Raw genomic sequence first — 17877 nt, forward strand, 5'->3', positions numbered from 1 at the left:
GGATTAAAGCCAGCCAGTCTGGGTGCTTTGATGTATAATAGTTTGAGATTTAATTAGATAAACATAAGGATAGAAGGTAAAGAGTGCATTTGCATTTGTTGAATAAATTATTCAAAAGAATGGGTAAAATCTTGCACCTAGCTGGGAGACACTGAGCAAAGTGTTTATATTACTAATAAAATTGGTGGAACGAAAGGACTATTATTAAGAGGTAAAATTACAAAACCTAGTAATACAATGGAAAATTTATACTCAAAGGGAAAGCTAGGTATGAACAGAAAGGAGTTGTGTGTGCGGTCAAAAGCATTCAAGGTCCAACCAGCCTGTAAGCCTAGGATGGTATCTGCACAAGAACCTCATTTTGAATTTGTACGGTCAAATGCGCTTTGCCTGGTGTCTGTTTAAAGTCTATGGGTTATTGTTGCCTTGGTGAAGAGTTACCCGGGAGTGATTAATTTGGGAATTTGTTTAAATGTTATTATGGTAGTAATTTGTAGGCATGTGTGTGTGTTTAATTTATTGTTAAATTAATAAATGTTTAATTTAGTTTTATATAAAAAAGCCTCTTGAGGCTTGGTGGTTTTGTTTCTGAATTCAGAGCTTCATCTCAAACATACCAATTGAAAATTTAGGTTTTGACAGTAGTTCAAGTTTCCTTCTGGGATTTAAAACAACTCAGCCTTTAGCAACTGCTGCTTCATAACAATATAAACACACAGTAATCACTAATAAATCCAGAGAATCCAGGAGTAACTTCTTTACCCAGAGAGTGCTGAGAACGTGGAATGTGCTGCCACATACAGCAGTTGAAGCAAAGAGCGTAGTTGAATTTAAGGGGAAGCTAGATAAGTACATGAGGGAGAAAGGAATAGAAAGATATGCTTATAGGGTTGTATGATAAGGGGTGGGAGGGGGGCACATGTGGAGCATAAACAATGGCAAAGACCAGCTGGGCCAAATGGCCTGTTTCAGCGCTGTAAATTCACTGTAATTATATGTAAAACAGCAACTCTTTCAAAAAAAAAGCTGAATCTTTTGAGAATTCTTTCCATATAAAAGAGGACAGTACTCTCCTTCCCATTTACGCAACATAACACTATATAAAGCAATGCTTACATTTTCTTCCATCTCCTTTCCTGGAGACATTGCCATCTTTTCTCGTCCCTACATGATAATCCATTACTTATGATAAACTCAGCAGTGTTTGTAATCTAGATTTGCATTCAGCCCTTAACTGTTTTTGTGAAAATCTGGTTTTAGGAATTCAAGTTTTAACTGAGGATAAATGGGGACATCTATTTACTTTTTTAAAATTCTTTCATGGGATGTCGGCACCACTGGCTAGGCCAGCATTTACTGCCTATCTCCAATTGCCCTCGAGGTGGTGGTGGTAAGCCGTTCAGCTGCAGTCCCTGTGATGTAGGTACACCCACAGTGCTGTTTGGGAGGGAGTTCCAGGATTTTGACCCAGCGACAGCGAAGGAACGGCGATATATTTCCAAGTCAGGAAGGTGAGTGACTTGGAGAGAAATTTCCAGGTGGTGGTGTTCCCATGCATCTGCTGTCCTTGTCCTTCTAGGTGGTAGAGGTCATGAGTTTGGAAGGTGCTGTCGAAGGAGCCTTGGCGAGTTCCTGTAGTGCATTTTGTACATGGTGCACACTGCTGCCACTGTGCATCAGTGGATGATGGAATGAATGTTTTAATGTGGTGTATGGTGTGCCAATCAAGTGGGCTGCTTTGTCCTGGATGGTGTCAAGCTTCTTCAGAGTTGTTGGAGCTGCACTCATCTAAAAAAGGGGAGAATATTCCATCACACTCCTGACTTATGCTTTGTAGATGGTGGACAGGCTTTGGGGGGTCAGAAGGCGAGTTACTCACCGCAGGATTCCCGGTCCCTGAGCTGCTCTTGTAGCCACAGTATTTATATGGCTGGTCCAGTTCAATTTCTGATCAATGATAACCCCCAAAGTGGGGGATTCATGATGGTAATGCCATTGAATGTCAAGGGAAGATGGTTGCATTCTCTCCTGCTGGAAATGGTCATTGTCTGGCACTTGTGTGACACAAATGTAACTTGCCACTTATCAGCTCAAGCCTGAATGTTGCCCAGGTCTTGCTGCACATGGACATGGACTGCTTCAGTATTTAAGGAGTCGTGATTGGTGAACATTGTGCAATCAATCATCAGCGAACATCCCCACTTCTGACCCTATGATGGAAGGAAGGTCATTGATGAAGCAGCTGAAGGTGGCCTAGGACATTACCCTGAAGAAATCCTGCAGTGATGTCCTGGGACTGAGATGATTGACCTCCAACAACCACAACCATCTTCCTTTAGGTATGACTCCAACCAGTGGAGAGTTTTCCCCTGATTCCCACAGACTCTAGTTTTGCTAGGGCTCCTTGATGCCACACTCTGTCAAATGCTGATATGATGTCAAGTGCAGTCACTCACACCTCACCTCTGGAGGTCCGCTCTTTTGTCCACGTTTGAACCAAGGCTGTAATGAGGTCAGGAGCTGAGTGGCCTTGGCGGAACCAAAACTGGGTGCCAGTGTACCAATTGCTGAGTAAATGCCGTTCGATAGCACTGTCGATGACACCTTCCATCACTTTGCTGATGATCAAGATTAGACTGATGAGGCAGTAATTGGCCGGGTTGTATTTGTCCTGTTTTTTGTGAACAAGACATACCTGGGTAATTTTCCACATTATCAGGTGAATGCCAGTGTTGCAGCTATACTGGAACAACTGATCAGCAACCCTGAAGTAAATGTAATTCAACAAAGCTTGTAGTTAATTACAGTTAAGAGCTAACCTACATTTACCTTCAGGTTGATTTAGAAAATGTAAACACTTGAAGAATCAATGGCCCATTTCTGGACCTCTTGGTAGAGCCAAAGTCTCTATCGTAATCTCCAAAACAGGGCCTAAAAGCTAGCAATGGTTTTTTATTCATTCACGAGATGTGGGCGTCATTGGCTGGGCCAGCATTTATTGCCTGTGCCCAATTGCCCTCGAGAAGGTGGTGGGGAGCTGCCTTCTTGAACTACTGCAGTCCATGCGGTGGACTGTGGAAAGGGGTCATAAAACTCCATTAGAAAGAGAAATTATTCATATGGGTTGCAGAATCAGAGAGTTATGTTGAAGGGAAAATCACTAGTTTGCATTTCTGGTTGAATCATCCAAAAGCATGCCATAGAGATAATGATTTAGGGTGGAGTTTTGATTAGAAGGTTCCTTTGTTTAATTTATCTGCATGTGTTTGCTGAGAAGCAGGCATTTCAGTTTGAGAACAGATGTGGGCAGTTGTAGCTTTGCTTTGGTGAAGGCTGCATCTCACCAGATTGAGTGCACCGACAGGTGGTGAGAGAGAGTTGGGACTGCATTTCAAGCAGGGAAAATACTAACTTCATCATTCACCACATGGAATGTGGGTGGAGCTATATCTCAGTTTGGATTTCATGAGGAGAAAAGTAGCTGAAAGATTGGCTCGAGCTTGCAGCTAGTGGAATAAATCTACAGTGCTCCTCACAGAGCCTTGTGGTCTAAAGCAAGTCAGCAGAGTTAGCTTGGAGGCTGTGGGGTGGCAGTTAAATTTGCAGGCAACCCAAACAAGGAGCTGTGTCATCCACAGTCATGAGATCGGTAAAGTAAAAATTGGAGGGCCATGCAGCCAAATAGCAAATGTAAGGACCCCCATAGAAGTTTATCTTGGAGGAACAGCTGGAGGACTAAGAAGAATTAAAGTAAATTCCGAAGGGCTGTGGCATACCTTTTGGGTTGGTCCCAGAATAGTGAATGAACCTTCAGCATTTTGTAAGATAAGGGAACTCTTGCGGGAAGTAAAAAGTAGAACTGAGTTTATAGCATAAGTTTTTATATGCTATAGGGTTATTTTAATAGTGCTTACTTTGTTTAATCCTTTTTGATATACAATAAACCTTTTTTTTGAAAAACATGAAATCTTGCAGCGTAGTTCTGTCAATTAATTACTGGGAGTTCGGATTTCTTCTTTAAACGTTAACGATCAAAGGTTCGTAACACTGCAAAAATCCCCACAAGGCTAATGGCCTATGAGAGTCACAGCGAGATGATTTTGTACAGATTCAGCTCAGTTTTGAGTGGGAATGAGCATGAAATCACTTCCGTCATTCTACGACAAAGACATTGGGGCCACTGGCATGGAAATATACAAAAAGAAAAGCACAGCAAGGGTGGCACTTCTAAGGTTCAGCTAATAGGAAAAGAGTCTCACTTAGCGCTTGCTACAAACTCTTCCTAACAGATGGCTCAAGGAAACTTCAAAATGGACCGTCTTGAAGCACGCAAAATTTCACCAAAGTACAAAACAAGCTCAAAACAAGACAAAGAGCAGCAAGCACCACAAAGATTCTCAGATAGGTGGATTTTGCTTACCTCAGGCCTGAGAGATGGAAGAATGACTATCTCCTGCAAAGCTTGCTTTGCCAGCTCTTGCCCAGCAATATCTTCGAAACGGACAGATGGCGCACTAATTAAAAGAGATGTTATACTTTTCATCAATTCATCTAGTCTCAGCTGGGGCTCTACTGACACTTTTGCAATTATTGTTTGGTGCAGTCACCTATGCCTCTGAAATACAGGCACAATCCACTCCCTCCAACCACCGATTCACTCAGTCCCAATATACCCACTGGAATATTACCACCCACAGGACGAGGGAACAAGTGATTTAAATCTGTTTAAACCAAACATACAAAGCATATGTTGCAAGATTTCATAGTAAAATAAATCCTCTAATGGTTTCCTCTATTTGTCACACTGCTTCATGATACAGTATACGCAACTCGTTAAACTAAGCTCACAACAGTAAACCCTTTGATAGCCTGTTTATATCAGTAAAACACTAGTTAAAATCTGCAGGGACCCCATTGGTCGAAGGGTCAATGCACCAGGTGGCACATCACAGATGTGCAAACAAGCAAGATCCCATGATCAAGGACTGATTCTAAAATCAACCCACGATGGGGTCCTTCAGCAGGTTTCTATGCCCCCAGGCTAGGGGATGTTGGGGGAAAACACAAAGAAAAAAAAAATAGGGTTTCTGCTCCTGGTCTCAAATTTTATGACTCTCTGAGAAAGCACGAGTGCACAGACACTTAGGTGAAGACAGGAAGGTGATGCTTCCATGATAAAAGGTTAGAGATTTGGAGCAGATAAATTAATCCGCCAAGTTCACAGAGCATCTGCAGGTATAGTTTGAGGAAAAATTCCAGGAACAAAGGTTTGTAGTTGGACTGCAGCCCAGTTATGGTGGAAAGCAGCATGGAGACCACTTTGTAGAACTTGTAAAAATATTTTCCAATGACTGGTTTGTCAAATGGTACTTCTCAAATCACTGGGCGCTTAAACTGGAGTAAACATTTTGAACTGATTATTTTGGGGAGAAATGCTTTTGAAGGGTATGTTACTGGACTAGTAACCCAGAGAATGTGAATTCAAGTCCAATCTGGGCATTTCAATTCAGCAACTAAGAATGGGAAGTAACATCGGCCTTGCCTGCAATAGCTTCATCCCAAGAACTAATTATTTTTAAAAATATAAAATACCCGGCATCATCAACACCAGGAAGAAGCTCCTGCTCTTCTTCAAGTAGTACCATAACATCATTATAACTACTTCAGAGGCTAAACAGGGCCTCGGTTTAACTTCTCATCTGAAAGATGGCATCTCTGGCAGTGCAGCATTCCCTCAGCACTGCACTTAAGTGCCAGCCTAGATGATGTGCCCAAGTCTCTGGAGTGGTGCACTGTATAAATTACCAGGCATGGCCAAAACTCTACCTTTCAATGGGTATAGGAGTAGGATAAAGAGCTAGATATTTTTCTAAACTTTGAGAAGTAGCATCAAAGTTTCTCTGATGCAAATGCAGTTTTTCTTTTCAAACTTCATCTACAATAAAGCTTAAATTGTTGACATATGGCACAGTTACCTGTCCACCACTTCATTCAGGATTAGGTTTGCCAGCTTACTATCGACATTTCGAAAATTTTTCAAATCCTTCTTCTTCTGAGGAGTTGCAACAGGAGTGGTAGGTTTGTTTGGTCTGATGGTGTTTTTTGTACTCGTAGCCTGTAAAAAGTGGATTCTTTCAGCACATCAAATAATTCTTCAAAGCAAAACCATGGTGAAACTCAAAGCTGAAAGAGTCAGGCTCCTAATCACAAATCCCTCCATGGCCCTGCCCCGCACCCCCCATTTCTGTAACCTCATCCAGCCCTCCAACCCTAATAAAACCAAGAAGAGTCAGCACGATTTTGTGAAAGGGAAAGTGTTTAACAAATTTATTAGTTCTTAGAGGATGTAACACGCAGGATGGATAAAGGGGAATCAGTAGATGTAGATGTAGGATTTCCAAAAGACATTCAACAAGGTGCCACATAAAAAGGTTGCTGCACAGAATAATAGCTCATGGTGTTGGGGGTGATATATTAGAATGGATAGAGGACTGGCTAACTGGGATATTTTCAGGTTGGCAAACTGTAACCACAAGAGTGCCGCAAGGATCAGTGCTGGGACCTCAACTATTTACAATCTATGTTAATGACTTGGATGAAGGGACAGACTGTATTGCAGCCAAATTTGCTGATGATACAAAGGTAGTTAGGAAAGCAAGTCATGAGGAGCATACAAAGAATCTGCAAAGGGATATAGATAGGTTAAACGAGTGGGAAGAGGAGAAAAGCAGATTGTTTAAATGGAGAGAGGCTGCAGAATCCTGCAATACAGAGAGATCTGGGTGTCCTTGTGCACAAATCACAAAACATTAACATGCAGGTCCAGCAAGTAGTTAGGAAGGCAAATGGAATGATGTTCTTTGCTGCAAGGGGAATAGAGTGTAAATATAGGGAAGTCTTGCTACAGCTGTATAGGACATTGGTGAGACCATACTTGGAGTACTGGGTACAGTTTTGGTCTCCTGACTTGAGGGATATTCTTTCATTGGAAACAGTCCAGAGAAGGCTCACTAATCTGAGTCCTGGGATGAAGGGATTGTTTTACAAGGACAGACTGAACAGGTTGGGCCTATATTTATAAGAGATTAGAAGAATGAGAGGGGATCTTATTGAAACATTAAGATTCTGAGGGGCCGTGAGAGGGTAGATGCTGAGAGGATATTTCCTCTCAAGCGGGAAATCTAGAACTAGTGGGCACAGTTTAAAAGTAAGGTTCTCCCAGTTAAGATGGAGATGAGAAGAAATTTCTTCTCCCACAGGTCATTAGACTTTGGAGTTATTTTCCACCGACAGCAGTGGAGGCTATTCAAGGGTAAGACATATTTTTGATCAACAAGGCAGGAAAGTGGAGTTAAGATTATGGCTTATAAAAACAAAAAATGCTGGAAAAACTCAGAAGGTCTGACAGCATCTATGGAGAGAGAAACAGCTAACATTTTGAGTCTGTATGACCCTTCTTCAGAGCTAAAGAGAAGTAGAAATGTGGTGAAATATATACTGTTTAAGGGGGGTGGAGCAGGTGAAGCTGGATAGAAGGCCAGCTATAGATGGGGGCTAAGGGGATATTGACAAAGGTGTCATGGACAAAAAGACAAAAGGAGAGTTAATGGTAGTGGTAAGGGCTAAAGGAGATATTGGTAGTGGCATAAAGGTAAGAAGACAGAGTGTGTTAATAGCAGAACAAGGGTAAGCACTCTGTGAAAGAACATGGAACAAGTAACAGGTGGCCCTTTTGGGTTGGGTGGGGGAGGGAAAAAGGATGGAATGGACTCCACTTTGGCAGTGTTAAATTTATTTGTATAAAATAAAGCAATTAAAATCAATTAGACACAGTACAGAGGAATAAACTAACTCTGTATTATCCGCTCCTCTGGATAAAGTCATAACGCCTGCCGCTTCGAGGTGCCCTTCCTTCTATCTGCTACCACTCTTTCTCCCAGTTTATGTCTCCTTCCAGACATGCCATGTGCCTGCCCACTGCTTCACAGGCAGCAGTTCCACTGTGTTCATTCTATCATCACTTTACTCAATTAAGTCTACTGATTCCACCTCTCATCAGAAATCCACGCACTGCACTCAAATGGTTTTAGTTCAGCTATTCAATCTTACTGCTGCATCACCTGCAAATCATAAGGCTATGTTTGGTCTAAACTGGTAATTCCTAAAGTATAGTTCTATAACCTATTCCGCTTCTTTTCACAACTAAACTATTAGGCTTACCTACACAGTACTGTTAAGCTGTCTGCCACTAATGCAGCCAAGGCCACCCGGCAGACTCTGGATTATAGAGCCAAGCAGAAAAGAGTTCCAGTTCCAGTCCTCTGCTACCCCTCAAGATCTTATTAATGAATCAAGCTGGCTGGTCAATCAACAGTACAGATATTGTGGATGTGTATGACCAGGACGATGACAAGTCAAGACAGTGCCCTATTTTGTTACCTTGGCAGTTGAGGTACTAGGTTGAGGTGTTCGAGAAGTTCCAGCGCCATTGGAGATTCCACTATGGCTCTGAGTCCTCTGATGACCCCGCTGTCCTGGGGAAGTGATTTTTGCTGTGTACTTAGAACGAGGAAGGGAATTGCTTGTGTGGGTCAAAGGATTCTTTTTCTTTGGGACAGCTCCGCTTTCTAGAGTCAAATAAAAACAGAATTGGAGTCAAAACAAGAGACCATGTGACCAATGACTCACTAAATAGAAACCTACAGTTACCCAGATTTGCTGGTAAGTGTTACAGTATGAGGAAGTGACACTAATACTCATCACTTTAAGGGTGTTTTTAAAATACTGAAAAATGTTGCAGTACAATTTTGTAGCAGCAGATGGTGATGTTGGATCTTTTGCTTCTTAGGTGAAAAATGCAGTATTCATTCCCACAAATGGCAGATTTCCACTTAACCCTTTTTAAAGTAGCCAAGGCAGTCAAATACGCCAGAATTTAAAAAAAATTAAAACGTATTTAAAAATCTGACTCTGCACATACACCTGAAGAGTACTACCAACCAAATGAGTAGCTAAGTAACTCTACCCTGCAATCAAATCAAGTCCACCAAAAACATTAGTCAAATTTAAGTTGCAATGTTTAGTAAATTAGCATTCCACACAGTTATTAACAATGTTTGGTAGGCAGAAACCTGATGAAGGGATATCCAGAAAAGGTCTTGGTACAATCCCTATATTGAACTTACAGTACACCTACCATCTGAATAGTAGCAATGAAAAATGAAGTACAACCAGCCTTTTGACTAACCGCTGCTCAATTATTCTGTTGCCTAAGGTCACAGTAACAAGAATAGGCCATTCAGCCCTTTTGGCAAGTTTCAACAATCAATTAGATCATGGTTGATCTGTGTCCTCTTATATTAGGGCACGTGCCTGTGTTTAGTGAGCATCCTGAGAACTCTACAGGAACTTAATGGCCTGACTCCCTGAATGATATGACAGTGGAATAAATAAGAGAAATGCTCCTTGTTTAAACCTAACTAGGAAAAACCATGAGCAGAAAAATCAAAACCAGGGCAAGTCCCAAGATTGACACTATCTTCACGCCAAATCAAATGAGGGTGTAATACAGAGAAGGTCTGCAGTCCACTAGCACTGGAATCTAAAGCTGGTGCTAGCAAGCTAATCTTCAAAGACTAAAGGGCTAAAAAAAAGCAGGGGGGGTGGGGGGAACCACAGTAGTGATTAGGAAAGACATTGCCATTTAAATCAGGGCATAGAAGGGCTTCCCGAGTAGGCAGACAAGTGGCAGATGGAATTTAATACAGAGAAGTGTGAAATGATGCATTTTGGCAGATGAAATGGGGAGAGGCAATAGTTTCAAAGAGCGTGCAGAGACATTGACACCTGAAGGTTCATGCACATAGATCTTTGAAGGTGGCAAGACATATTGAGAAATTAGTTAACAAAGTATATGGGATCCTGGGCTTCATAAATAGAGATTTTGAATACAAAAGCAGGGAAGTTATGCTAAACCTTTACAAAGCTCTGGTTAGGCCACAGCTAGAGCATTACAACCATTTCTGGTCACGGCACTTTAGGAAGGATGTGATGGACCTCAAAAGGATGCAGAGGAGTTTTCCCAGAATGCTTCCAGGGATGACGGATTTTAGCTACAAGGTTAGGTTGGAGGAATTGTGGTTGTTCTCCTTGGAACAAAGGAGATTGAGGGGAGATTTGATAAATGAATTTGACAGGTTTAGGTAAGTCAGACAAAGAAAGGCTGTTCCCACTAGCTGATGTCACAAGGGCTAGGGGGCACAGATTTAAAGCTTTGGCAAGGGACGCAGGAGAATGAGAGGAAGAACACTGTTATACAGTGAGTGGTAATGACCTGGAACTCAATGCCCATGAGGGTTGTGAAGCAGAGACAATGAACGATTTCAAAAGGAGATTGGATGGGCAACTGGGGGAAATAAATTTACACAGCTACAGGAATTGACCAGGGGAGTGGGGCTGTTTGGACTGCTCTATAAAGAGCCAGCATGGACTCAATGGGCTGAACAGTCTTCTTCTGTGCTCTAATGACTATGACTGCACATGGATACTGCAATATGCAAAAAGCCATGAGATTCAGTCCCACTCCCTCCTTGTTTGCTGATAGATGCGCACTGTCCAGCCATAAACTAACAAGAAATCACTGTCCTATACAAGGTCAAATGATGGGAAGGTACACAACTACATGAGGGACAAAGGAATAGAACTTCAAAAGTACCTCAAAGGCTGTAAATGTATTTGAAATATCCTTAATTCATGAAAGATACTAGATAAATGTAAGTTTTTGTTTTAGTTAAAATTGGACTTGCATTACTTTGCATACGAAGGGGAAAGGTATGATAGAATATAACCACACAGACTGGTTAAATCACTCTCACATTTCCACACCATTTCCAATACCTGTTCTTTTCTGAATCTGGTTTAAAAAGATATATTGAAATCAGAAAGGATCATTTAACCGGTGAGTGCTGCTGCCTCCATCGTTCAGTGTGCAACTTCTATTGTCATGACCTCAATGAAGAAACTCTCATCACAATGGCAACTGAGTGAAGGCAGCAGCAGCTCGCTTCATGTATTCTTCCCTGAGTGCTTCAGAGGAGAAAGGGAAATGGTGCATAGTCTTTTCCTGAGGGTTAAGAGAAGGAACTAAAGCATGGCCAAAGATGTGGATCTCTGAAGCGTTAAAGGCAAAGGCAGAAAAAAAGGAGAAGTTCAGTAAAAGAGAATGAGACAGTAAGGCTGAGGTGATTCACTGATGCTGACATGAGGAAGCCTGCACAGAAGAATGGAGTCAGCAATCAGTAGAGGAGATAGAAGTTGCACAGGCAGTGTTGGGTGAGACCATGTTAGGATCCGTAAATGGCAACAAGAATTATAAATTTGATCAGGGAGGGAGGGGAGTCAATAAATCTCAGCTAGCATGGTGGTAATGGGTGAGCTAGACATAGCACAGAGTAGGATACGGATGGTGGGGATTTGGAGTTTATGGCAGCAAGCTGTCAAGTACGAGATTGGGGAGGAAAATGGTGGTTCAAAGTTTCAGCAACAGCGGGGATAAGATCAGGATAATGGTGGATGCAAGCCAGCCTGGGGATCAATTATACATTTTTTAAAAAAATCATTGCATAGCAGTCCAACTTTAAAATCTACATTATTCAAATTCTGGTGTCCAGGATTATCATTTTACCTGCAATAGCGCTGAATTGTCTGGATGTTTCCAGTGAACACCTATAACAGGTCTTGCCTCCCCCCTTTCAACACTGCCAATGGACATCATCCATCAGTTATGTACCCTTTCTTATATTGCTGGATGAGTTCAGTAACACCTGCTGTTTCAGCACATTCTTAAATCCCTTCCCTTTCTTGACAGCTAGCCAACAGTCTTTTGAACCCATTTCCACTTTAATGACCTTTCCTGGCAATTTAACAGCAACAATTTTGTTCCAATAGTATAATCTAGCTCTGCAGTATATCCCTGGAACCCCTTACTTGCAATTACTCTGCAAATCACAAACTACCTCAGTTAGAAGTAAAGAGTTTCTCTAAATTATAGAATACACAAGATGTTTACCACTTGTAAACAATACAGGCTGATTTAGTGAAAAGTTTAGCTAAGTGTGGCTTAAAAAACAAAAAGAGAGGCTTTAGCTACTCATGCAGTTTTTGGTCAGTCTGTGGCACTTTTCTCAGTAATTGTCAACACACATTTCATCTTGTATACACATGCTCAAAATGTATATCCACATGTACTTCCGGGAAAACAGAAAATGCTTTGCCTAAAATGAAAGTATATGGAATGGAATGCAAAATGGTCAAATACAAAATATTTGTATTTCTTGGATAACTATAACCTACATAACTTATTCCATTCTCCTAAACACTGAAATATAGAATCATTAAAATTTATAGCACAGAAGGAGGCCATATGGACTATTGTGCTTGTGCAAGCTCTTTGAAAGAGATATCCAATTAGTCAAACCACCTTGCTCTTTTCCCATAACCCTACAATTTTGTCTCCTTTAAGCATATATCCAACTACTGGTTGCAGGGTATCAGTAGCAAGGCCAGTATTTATTGCAAATCCTTAATTGTCTTAATGGAGTAGCTTTTTAGGCCATTCCAGAGGTCAGTTAAGAGTCAACCACAAGGTCAGACCAGTTAAAGACTGCAAATTTCTTTCCCTAAAGGACATTAGTGAACCTGATGGGGTTTTATGACAATGTAGTAGTTGTGGTCACAATTAATGGTACTAGATTTTTATTCCAGATTTATTAACTGAATTTAAATTCCCCAGTTGCTATGGTGGAATCTGAAGTCATCTCTCAAGATCATTTGTTCAGGCTTCTGGGTTACTAGTCCAATAACATAACCACGATACTACTATTCCCTTTTGAAATTTACTCTTGAATTTGCTTCCACCACCCTTTCAGGCAGTGCATTCCATATCACGACTCTCTATGTAAAAATAATTCTCCTTACCTTCAATCTGGGACCTCTGGTTACCAACCCTTCTGCCACTGGAAACAATTTCTCCTCATTTATTCAATAAAAACCCTCCATGATTTAAATCTCTGCATTGAATCTCCATCCTCACACTATAATGAGACTTGAACTATGAAGCTTAATTCGTTGATCCCATTTGCCCAGCATGGTGCGCCACAGGCAATAGGATTGCAGCTAGAAGAAAATTGGCACTAGCACTGCACTACTATTATCATTCACCTAGGGCATGACGTCACTCCTTTTGAGCACGACGTTGGCAGGTTGACCCAAGGGAGTCATCCCTTAACCCATGGAGCACTTTGCAAACAATCTATTCACAAGGCAACTGCATTTTCTAGGAAAATATATATGTATATAATCTTTATTAAATCAAATGGTTTGCCATCTAATAAAGCCATTGTTTTGTTGAGCAGAGGAAACCCACCTGACTGGATCCGTGCACTAGGGCACGGCGGGCCTGGGCTGTCTCTACACACCTCCCTCTCGGGCTTGGAAAACCTCGCACATGCTAGCATCTGCTCTATACAACACAATAAGTGGGCACAAACAACAAAAAAAAAACAAAATAAGTACAGACAGAGCAAACAAGTTAAACAGATTGTGCTACAGAATTTTGAACTGCGTGGATATTATACTAAATTAAAGAACAAATTTGGGTGTGTGCTTTCACACAATTGTCAATCAGGATTTGAAGTGCTTAATGGTATCAATTGACCAATGACCTGCATTTTCTTCTGAAGAATACCATTCATCCGGATTTTGGACAAGGTGCTGGAAAGAGTTTTGGAACAAATCGAATTAAGGTAAGAAAATCAGAGGAAGACACAATAGATTTTCATTTCCCAACCCTCATTATGTCCTGATAGTCAATTCCACATAGGCTCCCTAAACCACACCGCAAAAAAGGATTTTTAACCCCAGTTCCAGGGCTAATAAATGCCGAAAGTTTATCACCATCGCCTCTCAAAGTTTGTATGAAAACACCTCTGTTCAATTGGAGATCAACTAGTCCCACTCTTCCTTGGGTTGAGTAAGTTCATTCCCTGCACCATCTTCTACAATTCTAAGCAGATTGGGTGCGATTTAATTATTTGTTCAGTCTAAAACCTGAACTCACTACCCAACAGGATGGTACTTTCAACACTTGGACTGCATCAGTTCAAGGAGGCCCACTTCAAGGATAATAAATGCTGTCCTTGCCAGTGTCACCCACATCCCAAGAATGGTCTCTTGGATTTTGTGACAGCAGGAAATCAGAGCACTTTCAGGGGTTCAAAACTTAATGCATGTGGAGAAATAGCTGTGCAGCACTTAATTTTCAGTCAAAGGCAGAGTGGAAAAATTTGGAGTGAAAAGTTCCACACTAGTGGAGCAGTGCAGTTCAGAAAGAAAATGGCTGAAAGTTTTCTTTTAATTTTTGAGGAAGGTGCTTCAGAAATCCAAATTAAAAATATAGTGCCAGGAAACAAAATCTCACATTGCAATTTAGCAGAAGAGCAGAATTCGACCACAAAAAGAACCTTTAATACCTTCACAGTCTTCTTCACACTCACTATAATCGACCAAGTTACAATTAATTTTAACAAAACTGCTCAGGATTGGATTTTTTTTTTTAAAAAGTAAAAGCAACACCAAGCTGCAGGTTTAGCTTCAGTGCATTCTTCAATGCCTAGCTATTACCACTTTAATCACCTTTCATCTTCATTGACTTGTTAAAAAAAAACTTGTGTGAATATACTTAGCTTTGAAAACCTCAGGAATTAAATGCAACTCTTATTTTTCCCCCCCCCAAATCCATTCCCTGTTGAGGATGGTCAAAAAACCCTGAAATGTGTTAGAGAGTCATTTGGTAGAATGTGGAAACAGCTAAAGTGCAGCTAAAGATCTGCCACTGGATCACTGAAGAAGTTTAATTGCAGATAATGGATACATAAACCAGCCTGCGGAAATTGTTCCTCTTCAAAGCACTGCACAGGGGCCTATATATCAGGAATTATTACTTGACTGGAGTGCACTTTTTGATGTACTAACCTAAATGGAAGTTTCCTAGTGCCTTATTAAATGGGGATGGGGAATTTTAAGAGTTTTGGTTTTTAAAAAAAGACTTGCCATTAATGAGAATTTTCTACCCACTTGTGACTCCAATCATCCTTGTCTGAAATTTCCTGAGGCATTTCACTTTTTACTCCCACCACCCCACCCCAAGCTCTCCTTTAACAAACCAGGAAAACAAAGGTGAAGAAACTTTAAGAAGCCTGGTTGACCACTTTCGTTAAATTGAAAATCTACCCACAAACAGAAATGACTTGTAATTTTTTTTTTTAAAGTCTATTGACAACAGGTTCTATGACTGAAATATTGACATCACTTCACCTGCAACACACAAGTTGATAAAATAAAGGTTAGGAGACAAGAATATCAGCATTGCTGGGGTAAGGAAGGAGGCCAATGTTTTCACACTCGACAACTTGCGATACAGACCCAAACCGGGAACACTTGTAGAGTTTCGCCATTCTTCTGTCTTGCAAATTTCTCCAACATTGGTTGCAAAGCACTTTGGGATGTCCTGAGGTCATGAAAGGCACTGCATAAATGCAAGACTCAGTACATCCCAAACTGCTTTACTGCCAATGAAGTACTTCTGAAGTGGAGTCACAGTTGTAATGTAGGAAACGCAGTGCACAAAAGCTCCATCACATTGCTGTTTGTGCCCAGATAATCTGTTTTGATGATTTTGATTGAGGGATAAATACTAGCTAGGACTAACAAATACTAGTCAGGATTAACAAACTGTAAACCAATTGCTATCAACTGACACCATTTTGATTACCGACAATCCATCTTTTTAATTGATGCTCAGCACCTAGATACCATAGTTAGCCCAGAGGTAGGTGCTCTGATCATTCAAAAACACATCCATTTCCACGTGTATGCTGATGACATTCAGTGTTACCTCACTAGCTCTTTCAACCCCTCCACTGTCTCTAAACTGCTAATCTGACATCCAGTACTGATGAGCAGAAATGTCCTTCAATTAAATATTGGGAAGACCAAATCCATTGTTTTCAGGCCCCACCACAACTCCACTCTCTCGTCACTAACTCCAATCCCTCTCCCCAACAACTGGGTGAGGTGCAACCAACTGATTGCAACCTGTGTGTCATACTTGAGCCCAAGACGAGCTTTCAATCACAACTGTGCTATCACCAAGACCCATACATCCACCTTCGTATCATTGCCCAACTCCACCCGTCTCAGCTCATGTATTGCTGAAGCCTTCATCCATGCCTTGTTACCTCCAGCCTTGCCTCTTTTACTGTACTCATGGCCAGCCTCCCAGATGCTACCCTCTGTAAACTCATCCAACATTCTGCTGCCCTACTCGCACCAATCCCATTCACCCATCATCCCCATGCTTGCTGACTTACACTGGCCCTTGATCAAGCAATGCCACAATTTAAAAATTCTCCTCATTTGCAAATCCCTGTAGGCTGACCCCTCCCTATCTTTGCACTGCCCTTCTGACATATAACCATCTGATATCTTTGCAATCCCTTAATTCCGACCTCTTGAGCATCCCTGATTTTAATATCTCCACCACTGATGCCTTCAGCTGTCTGGGCCCTAAGCTCTAGAATTCCCTCTCTAAACTCTCCATCTCTCTACTTTGCTTTCCTCCTCTAAGACAGTCCTTAAAGTCTACTTCTTTAGTCAAGCTATTGATCAACTGCCACAATATTTCCTTTTGCAGCTCAGTGTCATATTTTTTTAAGTGCTTTTTTAAAATATAAATAGAATATTTAAAAATATTGAAAACATTGAGGTGGAGGTATCACTAAAATAAGAACAAACTTTCTGCAGAATATACCCCAAAAATATAGGAGCATTATCTGCAAATGTTAAGTTAGACAGGTAAGAAGTCTAGGAACAAACCAGTAAAGGGTGGGAGGGGAGTGAAGTGAAAAAATTGTTTGACAAGTATTTCATTCTTCAGAGGGGGCAAAGGTACTGAAGATTAAGGTGCAATATAATTGAGGCATTTAAGAAGTTGACAGGATAGATAAGGTAAAAACTATTTCCTCTGGTGAGAAAGTCCAGAAAAAGAGAATATATAAACTTAAAAGTAGAGCTAGGCCATTCAGGAATGATGTCAGGAAGCACTTCTTCACACAAGGAGTAGTGGCAATCTGGAACTCTCTTCCCTTGCCCCACTCCCCCAAAAACAGTGGATCAATTGAGAATTTCAAAACCGAGATCGACAGACTTTTCTTAGACAAGAGATTTAAAAGTTACAGGACCAAAGCAGGTAGATGGATTTACAATTCAGATGAGGCACGGTCTAATTAAATGGTGAAGCAGGCTCGAAAGGCTGAATGACCTATTGCTGTTCCTATGTTTCTAACAAAAATGTCAATTTCAGTCTTGAAAGCACCAGTTGTCATACTTTGCAATGCAATATTTCAGTGTTGCATGCTGTGTATCGTTGACATCATTAAGACAAATAATTTAGCACAGTATAACAAATCTCTCCAGTTCTGACACTTCATCACACACACGATTAATTTACTACTTTTATACCGGTGTTTTTATGTAAACAATTCTGAAGGCAGTGAAACTGACTTATTGGGCTGCTAACTGGTGGGAAATTAAGTGTTCAGCAAAAATAATAGTGTATTCCAACACATGCTCATTCAGTTTCAGTTTCCCTTCTTACTACTGTAAGTAAATTCAATCCACAGATCAATGTTCCCTTTAATAAACAACTTCCTCCTATCATTTTCGCTCTTTTTCAAACAACTGTTGATTTAAAGCTCATGAATTGACTAACAAATTTGGGCAAGCTGCTGGTCACAGCTTGTTGTACTGAGCCAGGAGCCA

General features: G+C 40.9%; 1 protein-coding gene across 2 annotated transcripts in view; it reads right to left on the reverse strand.

Moving 5' to 3' along the window:
• Nucleotides 1-17877, reverse strand: part of spast (spastin) — a 64630-nt gene that overhangs the window by 26629 nt on the left and 20124 nt on the right. The window contains exons 4-7 of one of the 2 annotated variants that reach the window (XM_078541745.1): nt 13424-13519; nt 8440-8627; nt 5976-6115; nt 4421-4514 (exon numbers count right to left, since the gene is read on the reverse strand). In XM_078541745.1, the coding sequence (XP_078397871.1) occupies nt 4421-4514; nt 5976-6115; nt 8440-8627; nt 13424-13519 (518 nt within the window). The remainder of the gene's footprint in view (nt 1-4420; nt 4515-5975; nt 6116-8439; nt 8628-13423; nt 13520-17877) is intronic. The other variant, XM_078541746.1, reaches the window with a different exon arrangement.

Source organism: Cetorhinus maximus, chromosome 5 (genome assembly GCF_964194155.1).
Source record: "Cetorhinus maximus chromosome 5, sCetMax3.hap1.1, whole genome shotgun sequence".
NCBI lineage: Eukaryota > Metazoa > Chordata > Chondrichthyes > Lamniformes > Cetorhinidae > Cetorhinus > Cetorhinus maximus.